Source organism: Erythrolamprus reginae, chromosome 2 (assembly GCF_031021105.1).
Source record: "Erythrolamprus reginae isolate rEryReg1 chromosome 2, rEryReg1.hap1, whole genome shotgun sequence".
In the NCBI taxonomy this organism is placed as follows: Eukaryota; Metazoa; Chordata; class Lepidosauria; order Squamata; family Dipsadidae; genus Erythrolamprus; species Erythrolamprus reginae.
Window position 1 is genome coordinate 204,172,968 of NC_091951.1, and position 12,933 is coordinate 204,185,900.

Below are 12,933 nucleotides of genomic sequence, written 5' to 3' on the forward strand. Positions count from 1 at the left end.
GCTCCAACGTGCTTGTGTGTGCTGGCCAGCTGATTTTTGGCTTGTACAGATGCTCCGAGAGGGCATTTTTGGCTTCCAGAGAGCCTCCAGGGAGATGGGGAAAGTTCTTTTTACCCTTCCCCAGCTCCAAGGAAGCCTTTGGAGCCAGGGGAAGGCAAAACATGAGCTTATTGGGCCCACCAGAAGCTGGGAAACAGCCTGTCTCCTGCCTCCAGAGGGCCTCCAGGGGGAAGGGGAAGCTGTTTTCACCCTCCCTAGGCATTGAATTATGGAAGTGGGCACTTGCGCATGCGCGATACCGCGTGCGCGCACTCTTTCAGCACCTGAGGGAAAAAAGGTTCGCCCTCACTGATCTATACTGTCATTTTATTTTGAATTACATACACGTTCATTCAGCACTCATTGAATCTCAGCCCTACCTCTTCCTATTTGGCCACACACTAAGTAACTAATTCTATTGTATTCAATTTGACTTTCATGCTTTCTTTAGAATACCCAACTCTGTATGACATAGTAGGCCAAACACACTCACAAAGCTTTTTCACAGCTGAATAAGAAATTAATTAAATTAAAATTAAAAGAATTGTGACAGAGAAAGGCACGGGCTAACAGTGTAAACCATTTGAGTAGACCCTAGTAGAGATGTAATCTATGGCAATATCATAGAACCAATTATGGTCTACAGCAGTGATGGCAAACCTGTGGTACATATCTGCTGGCTTGTAAGCCGTTGACCTAGCTGAGCTCCAGCGTGCATGTGTGCACCGGCCAGCTGATTTTCATCTCACATGGAGGCTCTGGGAGGGCGTTTTGCATCCTTGAGGGCCTCCAGGTGGGGGCAGGGAGCATGGGGAGGGTGAAAAAGAGGCCTACCAGGCCCAATGGAAGTCTGGAAATGGGGCGGAGGTGGGGTCATGCACACAAGCGTGGGGGGCAGGGGGACACTGAATTATGTGTGTGGGCACTCACATGCACACAATAGTGCATGCACCTGCGCTTTCGAGGAAAAAAAGGTTCACCATCACTGGTCTACAAGGAGTCCTTGACCTATGACAGTGATGCCGAACCTTTTTTCCCTCGGGTGCCAAAGGAGCGTGGGCGAGTACTATCACACATGTGTGAGTGCCCACATCCATAATTCAATGTCTGGGGAGGATGAAAACAGTTTTCCCCGCCCCCGGGAGGCTCTCTGGAAGCTGGAAACGGCCTGTTTCCCAACTTCTGGTGGGCCCAGTAGGCTAGCGTTTCGCTCTCCCCAGGCTCCAAAGGCTTCCCTGGAGCTGGGGGAGGGTAAAAATGCTCCCCCCCAGCCAGTGAAGGGCTACCAAAATTTTTACTACCACACTGAGGGCGTGGCTTATGCAGGACACCCTGCCTTTCCTTTCAACTTCTTTCAGTGCAAATTGGGTGCTCTGGGATGAAGCTCCATGTTCGCTACCCCACTGCGTTCCCCCCATCCGGGCAGTAGCCCACCCCTGCCCCCAGCCACCTGGAGGCTCTCTGGAAGCCAAAAACACCCTCCCATCGCCTCTGTGAGCTTCAAATCAGCTTGGCAGCACAGACAGGCATATCAGAGCTGAGCTAGGGCAATGGCTCACGTGCCAGCAGATATGGCTCCATGTGCCACCTGTGGCACCTATGCCATAGGTTTGCCATCACTGACCTATGACCACAATTGGCATCAGAATCTCCGTCATCAAAACAGTCATTAAGTGAATCATTACATGACCGGATTCAATGTTATGACCATTCTTAACATGGTTGTTAAATGAATCATAAAGTCATTAAGCCAATCCAACTTCCCCAATGGGCCCAAAGGCTATAATTACAAAACCGCAGGATGCTGCAACTAAATGTGAGCCGGCTGCCAAGTGCCCAAATTGCAATTGCGTGACTGCTGGAATAGCGTGAGGGTTGTAAGTGCGAATGCAGGCCATAAAGCCATGGATGCTCTCAGGAGACTATCAGGGCAGTCATAGTCTCTTTACAGAGTTATTAAAAGCGAAAACTGAAACAGGGAGCATTATGTTTTCAAAATGAGCTTCTTAACAAAAGGCAGAAAGCAAACCAAACAGGAAATAATAATTTTTAAAATTAAGCGTATTTCAGCTCAGCAGATTGACCAGGATTTCTGGGAGAATGTTGTAGGAAATATATCATCTCTTTCTCTAAGATGAGTGGGAAATATTTTTAAGGCTTCACATACCTGACTCGTGCATTGTATGTTCCTCAATCAAGGATACTTCTCCTCGACCCTCTTTGGTTTCGGCCCACAAGGAGAATTTGTAGGGAGTGTGGGGATCAAGTTCGCTGAGATTGACGCTTAACTGGGTGGGCGGGATGTGGATGCTCATCTCTGTCTGATTAGCTAGGCACAAGATGGCAGAAGTGGAACAGGTCAATTATCAGAAAATAATGCCATTGTCATCCAACCTGCTGTCCATGACTGACGGATTTCATTTCCCAGAACCTGTCAGCTTGGTCAAGGTGGGTATCATCCCAGGAAATGCAAATCCTGTTGCTAAGTTGGCAGTGTTCAACAAGGGTAAAACACATAAGAAGGAACCAGGAGTCCTCCGAGAGGGGTGGCATAAAAGTCCAATCAATCAATCAATCAATCAATCAATCATAATAATAATAATAATAAACAAACAAACAAACAAACAAACAAATAAACCATGCATTAAGGCAGTGTTTCCCAACCTTGGCAACTTGAAGATATTTGGACTTCAACTCCCAGAATTCTCCAGCCAGCGAATGCTGGCTGGGGAATTCTGGGAGTTGAAGTCCAGATATCTTCAAGTTGCCAAGGTTGGGAAACACTGCATTAAGGGAAGGCAGATATATTATAAATGGAATCTGATTTCTAGCATATTGTGGCAAAAATCACCGACTGCTAGCTAGTGAGTCTTGCCACAATATGCTGGAAGTCAGGTTCCATTTTTAATATCTCTCCCATACTGAGTCTCCGTAAGTCCCTTCAGATTCATGAGAAACGTGATTATCTACTACTGAAATAAAGGAATGGAAGAAAGACGTAATTATTTTGCTTTCAAAAAGCTACCACCCATTCTGGTGCCACATATTTTACAAAGACGTTGATACATGGAAACCAGCATGGTGAAAGTCCCGTGAAACCAGTCTCTGCCTTGAAAAAAATATTGAAAGAAGAGGTAATTTCAGCTTTATAGAAAACAAGACTACAGGGGGAAATGTTAGGATTCTTGAAGTAACTGGAAGACTGGGGGTAGAATTATTCTGTATTACAGCAGGAGATAGGATTACAACATCAGGTAGAAACAGCAGGAAAGCAAATTTCAGCAGAACATCAGGGAAGTATTTGATCTGAGAAACAGTTGTTCTTCTTTGCTGGGGATTTTTAAGTACAGGCCCGATAGTCACCTCACAGAGAGTCTCTAACTGCATCCTTCATGGCTGAACCTTAATCACCTTCAAAGGTCCTTTGACTGTATAGTTCTGATTAACAATATTGATGAAGAAGTAATAACCACTCAATGAAAGTTGTGACATGAACAACAGCATCAAAAGCAGCATACCTATACAGTGATACCTCTACTTAAGAACGCCTCTACTTCAGAACTTTTCTAGATAAGAACCGGGGGTTCAATATTTTTTTGCCTCTTCTCAAGAACCATTTTCTACTTAAGAACCCGAGCCTGGAAAAATTTCCCAGGAAATTTGAGAGCGCCAAGAAGGCCCGGCCAGTTTCCTGCCCTTCCCCCTTTAATCCTGGCCATCTCAGGCTTTTCTGGGCTGCCAGAGGAGCCTTTCGGTGGTGCTTAAGGAGGCTTTGGCAGTCCAGAGCGAACAAAGCATTTTCCTTTCTCTGGGCACTTGGAGAGGGAATAAACCTCTGCTAGCACCCTGAGAAAAGAAACACTCCCTTCGCTCTGGACAGCGACTGTCCTCCTCCTCTTCTTCCTCCTCCTCCTCCCACCCAAATTCCGAGCTTTTATTTCTTTCCTAATGGGTTTGCACACATTATTTGCTTATACATTGATTCCTATGGGAAAAATTGCTTCTACTTACAAACTCTTCTATTTAAGAACCTGGTCACGGAATGAATTAAGTTCATAAGTAGAGATACCACTGTATATAAAATATGAGTGAAGATTTTCCTCACAAGGTATCCTGTGCTACAGACCAGGCAAGGGTTCCTTGTCGCCATCACTACCAGTGCGGTTGCGCCCACAGCTCCAGGTGACCGGTGGGCGGGCGCAAGCGCCCGTGTGAGATTTGACTTCTGCGCATGCACAGAAAGCCAAATCTCGAGTGAGAACGTGTGTGTCCAGGAGATTTCACCAATTTATGGCCTTTTTTGCTGCGTGGAAGCAAAAAACTGCCCCAAATTGGCAAAATCTCTCATGCATGAGTGTCCTCGTGCGAGATTTGGCTTCCTGTGCGAGATTTGGCTTCCAACTCTCACACGAGCATGTGCACCCGTCCACTGGCCCCCCCGTTCTGCACGCGCAGCTCCGTTCTCGCTGCCGGTGCGATGGTGCCAAGCACACCAGTAAAAACCCAATATTGCTACAGACCCCAGAGAAACCCGGAGCTGCTACAGACTCACCTTGTTGGTATCCCAACATGTATCTCAGTATTTTCCCGTTAGGGAATTTTGGGGGCTCCCACTCTAGCAACACGGATGTGTCCGAAAGGTAGTCCAACCGAAAGGATTCAGGGTTGCTGGGTACTACATAAGGAGGCAAAGGAGATTGTGCTGAAATGAATAGGCTTACTTTAAAACTTAAAGATAAAGAAGAGTGTGATTACTATACGATCTGGGGAAAGTTTTATGAATGGTTGGATACTAAAAATAATTGAGAAGTAATTTTTCTTTTAATTACTTTTGATGATTTAATTTTAATTTATTAAAGGCCCAGATGACGAAATAAAGATTGGTGGCAGCATTGGATAAGGAGTTAACCCAGAGATGAAAGGATCAAATTAGATATTGAGTTAAGATGTTAAGATGTTTATGTTTTATTATAAATAGAAAAAGGGAATATAAGGGACTAGATTTCATAATATCAATCCAAAGGGCCTTGTCTTCTCTCTAGCTTTTTTTAGTGGTTTGCATTTTTATTGTTTAGAATTTTTGAGTTTAGCATGAATATTAGATGTAAGTCAACAAGAATCTATGACTGAGGCAGCATATAAATGATGCTAACTAATGAGACTTTCACTAACTTTAATAACATAAAGAAAACCCCTAATTTCCTCCAATCCAGCTTTACTCTCACACTTAGATTAATAATAATAATAATAATAATAATAATAATAATAATAAATGAAAAACAACATGAAAAACTTAGTGATATCAAATCTTAAAATCGAACTACAATAACTCTGGCATTAACCAGTATAGGTGGTCCTAGTGGTAATCGGCACATTGGGTGCTGTGCCAAAAGACCTCAGCCAGCATTTGAAAACAATACACATTGACAAAATCATGATCTGTCAGTTGCAAAAGGCCACCGTACTTCGATCTGCGCGCATCATACGAAAATACATCACACAGTCCTAGACACTTGGGAAGTGTTTGACTTGTAATATGTGATATGAAATCCAGCATATAAATCTCATTTGCTGTCTATTACTGTTTTTTTACGATGATGATGATGATAATAATAATAATAATAATAATAATAATAATAATAATAATAATAGTTGGAAGGGATCTTGGAGGTCTTCCAGTCCAACCCCCTGCTTAGGCAGGAAACCCTACACCTCTTCAGACAAATGGTTATCCAATATCTGGAGTAGGAGCAGAAGTTGGAAAGAAGTTCAGAAGGTGTGTAGAGGGAAGCACAGATTGAAAGTTCTGAGGGCGAAAGGCCGCCAGTCCTTACCTCCCTCAGGTGTAGCAAACGGCATGACCTCGCTGGGGGGGCCCTCCCCCCGCCCATTAAACACTGCCAGCTGAACCTGGTACTGGCTCCAGGGCCTGAGGCCCCCCAGTATGACTTCAGACACATTCCCCCAAATCAGTAGCTCCCCATGAGAAGGGGAGTGAAGATGGGCCTGTCGACGGCTACGTTCTGCCAGGGTTCCCAGCCTGGAATAATACACCTGGTGAAGGTGGGATTTCAGAGAAAGAAAGAGAAAGAGGGAGAAATTATTAGCCCAGACCTCAAGACACCCACATCCACCAGCTCACTCAATATTGGCAAGGATTTTTTTTTAATTGCCTGTCATCGTAAATGGAATTGCTCACTCCTCCCCTCCAAAATGAGTTGGAAGAGTGCCTCTGAGCATGTCAAGAATTATGTCTCCTTCTGAATTTGTATGAATAGAAGGCATAGAAGGCCAAAATGCTTTTCAGCATGTATCAAATGTTTCCCTTCCCTGAAGGGCACCTTTAACATGGAATCTTTCACAAACAGCAGGGAAATGATACAAACAAAACATACAATTTCTGGGTTTACATTCAGTTGTAATTCTAGCCTGGTCAGTAAACTTCTGGCCGAAGGGCAGTTCTATTCAGAGTCTTGCTGAAGTCCCACAGGCCAGTGTTTACCCTGAGTTTAAAAAACAAAAAATTAAAAAGCAATTCTGCAGCAAATCAATCTCAGTTCTCTACCATAAACATCCGCATCTTGTAACCTGTGTGGATATATTATACCTGAGGACTTTCCACAGTTCTTCTTACGTGCTGAAATTTGTTCTGCATCAGTTGACTCTTTTTACATTATTTACTCTGGTTTTACTACTTGGAGATGTTATATTACAGTAGCTTGGGAATTTATATCAAGGATAAAGTTTATAGCATGAAAGCAGTTAACAGGATTTATACAAGAGACAATGTTTACAGTAGTTCTGACGGAACAGATTTCTCTCTACCCACCTAACCCAGATCTGGAGTTTTCCAAATATTTTGAATTTTAACCCATAATACTCCAGACAGTCTGCCCTTTGAGGAGTCTAGGAGTAGTACTACTGCACTTAGGCTGCAGAATTCTAGCCAATCACTAGATATTTCCAATTTTAACATATCTCTAAGACACCGAGTATTTTAAAAAGTGCTTCAAATGCTGTCCTCCAGGATGCAATGTGACTTTCTTGTGCAGTACCTTGAATCCCTTGAGATGTCCCCAAATTTTCTCTCTGTTGGGAAGGATCCAAGAAAGCTTGATGGTAGTGCTGTTTATCATCATAAGCGACAGACCTTCCGGGATAGCCTCCGGCACTGGGGAAAAGAGGGATCCTTCACATTTACAATTTTAGCAAGAACGGAAGGGGAAATGGAAGCAGTTCTATAAAGAGACATGCTGGGGTGGGTTCCTCTTATTTTCACCACCAGTTTGCATCACAACGTTTCATGTGCATGCGCTCGCTTCTCTCGCGTGCGCAGGCGCATCCCCTTGTGCAATTTCAGTTCCGCGCATGCTTAGAAGGTGGATTTATCCCGAAACACATGTTTATTTTTACATGAAAGGACCGCCTTTTGCTTGCAGCACCGCTGTGGTGTCCTTTTTCGTAAAAATAACAATGTTTATTTTTACATGAAGACCTCCCTTTGAAGGAGCTGGGGAATCCCTCCCATGAAGAGATTCCGGGGGTGGAGCTTTGACATCACCAGCAGGTTGCTAAGGACGCCAAGGTGATCACTTCCTGGATTCCATGGAATCCAGGAAGTGATCACCTTGGCGTCCTTAGCAACCTGCCGGTGACGTCAAAGCTCTGAACGCCGAACACGACCCCGAACTTTGCCCGAAGTTTGAAAAAAATTCGGGTTCGGGTTCGGCATACCGAACACCGCAACATTCGGTATGGACACGAATTGTGCGAGTTTGGTTCGCCCATCAAAGCAGAGAACGAGGAGAAGAAAACAGAAGGAAAATCCGGTGAAAATTCAGAAAAAAAGATGGCCGTGTGCATGGAACACCACCAACAGAACTGGATCCGTGAGGCCAACATTACGTCTCCAGCGGGTCACTAGCAGTTTGGGCAATCTGGTCCAAACTGGGAGGAACCCACCTCTGGAGATGTGGCATTGGGAATTGTGCTAGACTCCAAATCCCCAAAGATAGCCCTACTAGGGAATTACTCTATTAAGATAGTCCCTGGTGTCACAAAGTAGTACAATAGCAAGCTTTTTAGTTGTACAACATGTTGGAAGCAAAATTGGCAAAGGGGAGGGGAAAATCAGAAATGGCATTCTCCATCCTCCTGAGCAGTACAATAAAATCCTCCCTGCCAGCATGAGCGAGAAAAAAGTTGGGCTATCACAGGGGGCACAAATATAAATTAAGTTGAAGTGATAGAAGAAATCTCTAATGTACTGTTCACTCTTAGAAATGATTACCAAGGAATCTCCCAGTGAGGTTAGCTAAGTAGGTTCAGTATTGGAATATTAATTGGGTCAAGGCCTTCCAGTATTGCACAAATTTGAGTTTCAACTTTTGGGAAAGTTTTATTTGAAACTGCTGGCTGAACAAGCAGGCAATAGCCCACCCACAATTTAGAAAAAATAAAATCCAGCCTTTTCAAGGACCTGTCTCCAATATTTTTATCTACTTATGAACAAGATGACTATGATGATTAAAGCAATAACTGAATTCTGTCATTAAAGACTTCTGGATGCTTAAAACATCCAATTATACAGGACAGTTGGTGTAAACTGTTGCTTATCTTTTTCGTAGTTTTGTATATGGCCGAGAAGTAAATCCTGCTCCATTTGTTTTACTAAGTAGTAAAACCATTCCTCATCCAACAGAGCTATCTGTCCTTAAAGGCAGCCAGACATTATACGAGAAAAAGCCATAATAGATTGTGGCAGTGTTTCTCAACCTGGGCAGCTTTAAGATGTCTAGATATCAAATCTCAGAATTTCCAAGCCAGCATTGCTGGCTAGGGAATTCTGGGACTTAAAGTCCATGAATCTTAAAGCTGCCCAGGTTGAGAACATTGGATTATGGGCTTCAAAAATTAGGAGGCAGCAAAAAATTTCTCGCAGCAATTCTTAAATTAACAAGCCTGCAAGGATGCTATCAGACTTCTTCTCATTGGAGGAACACATTTGAATCCTACTTAGAAAATAACTCTTACATAAACATGGGAGGTGAGGGATCCTCTTACCTCTAAAAGACGATAAAGAAGATAATTACAACTTTTTTTTTCTTTTTCAAAAACAAACATTTTCAGAAACAAGGATTTGAAAACGACCTTAGAAATGTGAGAGAAATGGAAACCTTAGATGCAGGGTGGAGAGCAATGATAGCATAGCAATGTTCTACTGAATTCTATGAAAAAAGGTCGGTGCTTAGCATCTTATTTGATTTTCTGCCACGGTTGGTACTGAAATAATCTACATTAGCTCCACCCTTCCTCCATCTTGTTGTGGTTGGCTCTGGCCCAGCTCCTGCCCCAGGGAATGCAGGGGAAACTTCAACATGTCACAGGCCTGTGTTATTGCCGACAGAATCAGTTCAGAGTTTAGTTTCCTCGGACGAAGAAGAAGGTGGGAGTGACTTGGCAGAGGAGGGCTTGGCACACAGCCAAGGCAGTCAATCTTCCTTATCTTCTATTGCTTCGGATGATGACATTTTGGACCCATGCAAGCGCAGAATTATGCGTAGAAGGGACCAAGTAAGAACATATTACAGGAAATAAGGGAGGCCACCTGTGTTTGGGTGGGGCTCCAGTAATTAGGGCTGCTGCTATAAATAGCAGCATGTGGGTTTGGCCATTGTGGAAGAATATCTGTTCGCAGTTCATCAAGAATCTTGTGTGCTGGACTTTGTTGCTTTTTCACGCCTTTGAAACCAAAGCAGAGCAACGTGTGTGTGTGTGTGTGTCACTTTGTTGGAAGGAGGGGTGTGAAGTTTCTTCACAGCTGCTGGCTAAGTACTTAATGACTGCTTAAGGGAAATTGTACAGACTACCCGGTTGTTTTGGGAAGAGGGCTCTTTGCAATACAAAAAGAGTGCTTAGTTTATTTTGACTTTTGTGATAAAGAACATTGTTTTAAATTTTCAAACGTGTGTGTGTCTGAAATTTGTACGCTTGAATTTTCAGGAGGCTTCTATCAGAGAGCCCGGCAGAACACATTTGATTCCTCCACATGTGCTGGGATTAAAACTCCTTCAATCTGTAACATAGCTGAGTTTTCTTGAATGAGATTAATGCAAATGAATCCCTCATTACTCACCATCCTCCCCTGAGTAACCTCTTTTAGGTTCAGGTTCAGGCCCTTTGCCAAAATCATTCTGTGCTTGCACTTTGATCTCGTAAGGTGAGAAGACAGGGGTATCGGTCACCACTACAGGAGGGTTTTCAATTTCCACCTCATCCCATTGGCCTTCATTCTCAAGCCGCCACTGTACATGATAATTCATCGTTGGGGCATTCCACTCCTTGTAAGGCAAGGGCTGAAAAATAAGCAGCAGGAAGAGAAAAAAAAGTATGATCAACAGCAACCTTGGGTGAGAGACAAGCTTCATTGAATGGGAGCGCTTTCCAAAAATCTTTTCATGCGGTTTTTTAAGCAGGCCATGAGATCACGTTCACTCCTGTATAACAACAGCAAATCAAAACTGTACATTGCCCTCAAACAGAGAAAGTGACCCGCTAATGAATTTGGATTTTTACTCTTAGCAGCTCCAGCCAGCATGGCAGAAGAATTGCGAGAAAACACCGTTCAAAGAGAAAACAGAAGTGTTTCATCATCTCTTATAATTCTAGAACTCCAGGTTTAGTTAGATACTTTATTGTCATTGCACCTTGTACGATGAAATTAAATGCCGTCTTCAGCATATAATTATGAAAATTAAACACAAACACACATCCTTCACAATTGAAAACCTGATATTGCATTAGTATTGTACTATACAATTCCGTATAGTTACTTGCCCTGGGAAAGAAACTGTTTTTTCAGCCTATTTGTCCTTGTTTTTATTATCCTGTACGTCTGCCAGATGGTACTTTAAGTATATTTTGAACGTTCTTAAGGCACTGGGAGCTATAAAGCTCTTCCAAAGAGACGAGAGGGCAACCAATGATCCTCTGGGCAACGATGTTAACCCTCTAGAGTGCTGTCCTATCTGCCATTGTGCAATTGGCAAACCGGACACAGGTGCAGTAAGTTAAAATACTCTCTATAGCGCAGCGATAGAAGGCCACCAGCAAGAAGACAAAAGGTGAAAGATTTGTGACAGACTAAATAATAGGCTTTTCGCATCCAAGAGTGCATGGATTCTGCTATCTTAATAAGCAGTAGTGGCTATAAACATTGCTTTTATTACCCTTAAAATATATTTTTTTAAAAATCAAGATGGGGATAAAATTATCAATGCCTATTAGTCACTGTATTTTCAGGATCAGAGGGAGTAGGCCTCTTGACACTAATTGTTCAGGAACACAAAGAGAAGGTTTCTATCCTGCTCTTGTCCTGTCCTTTCTGGGGCATTTGAAACATTATGAAGTTAATCCTAGCATAGGATGTAAATGATTAGTTGGTGATTATCTGTTTGGGCAGTTTTTTAAAAAAAAGTAAATTCATGGAAGGGATAAGTTAATTGTGTTTACACATAATGTGAAGGCTTCTAAATTATAGCGATCTTGTATCTACCGAAGTAAACTACAGTAGTCCCTCACCTATCGCTGGTGTTACGTTCCAGACCTGGCCGCGATAGGTGAAATCTGCGATGGGGAATTTATCGACTGATAGTACTTATTTAAGTATTTATATTGTAATTGTTTGGTAAGTTTTCATTGTTTTAAGTGTTTATAAACCCTTCCCACACAGTATTTATTTTAGATACAGTATTTAAATACAGTATTTACAATTTTAGATTTTTTTTTTTTTTGAAAAACCTGCCGATCGAGTTCGGCAGGCTGTTTAAATCTGCCGATCGACTTCCTCAGAAACCCGCGATGAAGTGAAGCCGCAGTAGGTGAAGCGTGGTATAGCGAGGGACTACTGTATAATGAATGGACTCATGCATTTTGCTTAGTTTAAGTGAACTTCATTATAGCTTAGAATAGTGATAGTGGCACGCAGAGTCATATTGGAAGGTATGCAAAACATTGCCCTATGTCAGCTCCAGTGTGCATACGCCTCCGTGAACTAGCCAGCTGATTTTTTTGCCTCGGAGAAGCCCATTTTGCACTCCGGAGATTTCAGGGAACCTTCTTTGAAGCCCCGGAGTGTAAAAAACCAGCCCAACAGACAAACAGAAGGTTCGAAAAAATGGGCTTCTGGTTTGCTCATTGTGCTGTTTTTCACACTCCGGAAGCTTCAGGGAAGCTTCCTGAAGCCCTGAAGTGCATAAAACAAGACGATGGGCAAACCAGAAGACCGTTTTTCTGAACTTCCAGTTTGCCCGTTGGGCCATTTTTTACACTCCGGGGCTTCCGAGAAGTTTCCCCGAAGTCTCCGGAGTGCAAAATGGCCTTCTCCAAGGCCAAAAACTATCCCAGGCTTCAATGAGGCCTCAGCAGCTAGAAGAGCATATGCACAGAATTGGAAGTTGAATAAAATTCCAAATGAAAGAGAAATATTATGTAAGATTTTAGATTGTGCTTAAATAAATAGGGTTACTTTAAAGCTTAAAGATAAAGAAGAGTGTGATTACTATAAGATCTGGGGAAACTTTTATGAATGGTTGGAAACTAAAAATACAGCAATTGAGAAATAATCTTTTAAATCACTTTTGAAGGAATACATGACGATTTTAATTTTAATTTACTAAAGACCCCAGATGACGAAATAAGGATTGGTGGCAGCAATGGATAAGGCGTTAATACAGAGGTGAAAGGATTAAATTAGATATTGAGTTAAGAAGTTTGTGTTTTATTATAGATAGAAAAAGGGAATATAAGGGAATAGATTTTATAATATTGCTATGTGTAGATGAAATACGTCTCATGTGTAGTTAATTCTAATTAATTTAGCAAAGAGGAAATCAC

The 12,933-nt window shown here is 42.5% G+C and overlaps 1 protein-coding gene across 3 annotated transcripts in view; it reads right to left on the bottom strand.

Moving 5' to 3' along the window:
• The window catches only part of L1CAM (L1 cell adhesion molecule), an 86,893-nt gene that overhangs the window by 29,467 nt on the left and 44,493 nt on the right, over positions 1-12,933 (bottom strand). For all 3 annotated transcript variants that reach the window (XM_070741374.1, XM_070741372.1, XM_070741371.1), the window contains 5 exons: positions 10,175-10,394; positions 7,095-7,210; positions 5,874-6,093; positions 4,592-4,714; positions 2,207-2,368 (listed from right to left, as the gene is read on the bottom strand). In XM_070741374.1, coding sequence (XP_070597475.1) covers positions 2,207-2,368; positions 4,592-4,714; positions 5,874-6,093; positions 7,095-7,210; positions 10,175-10,394 — 841 coding nt within the window. The remainder of the gene's footprint in view (positions 1-2,206; positions 2,369-4,591; positions 4,715-5,873; positions 6,094-7,094; positions 7,211-10,174; positions 10,395-12,933) is intronic.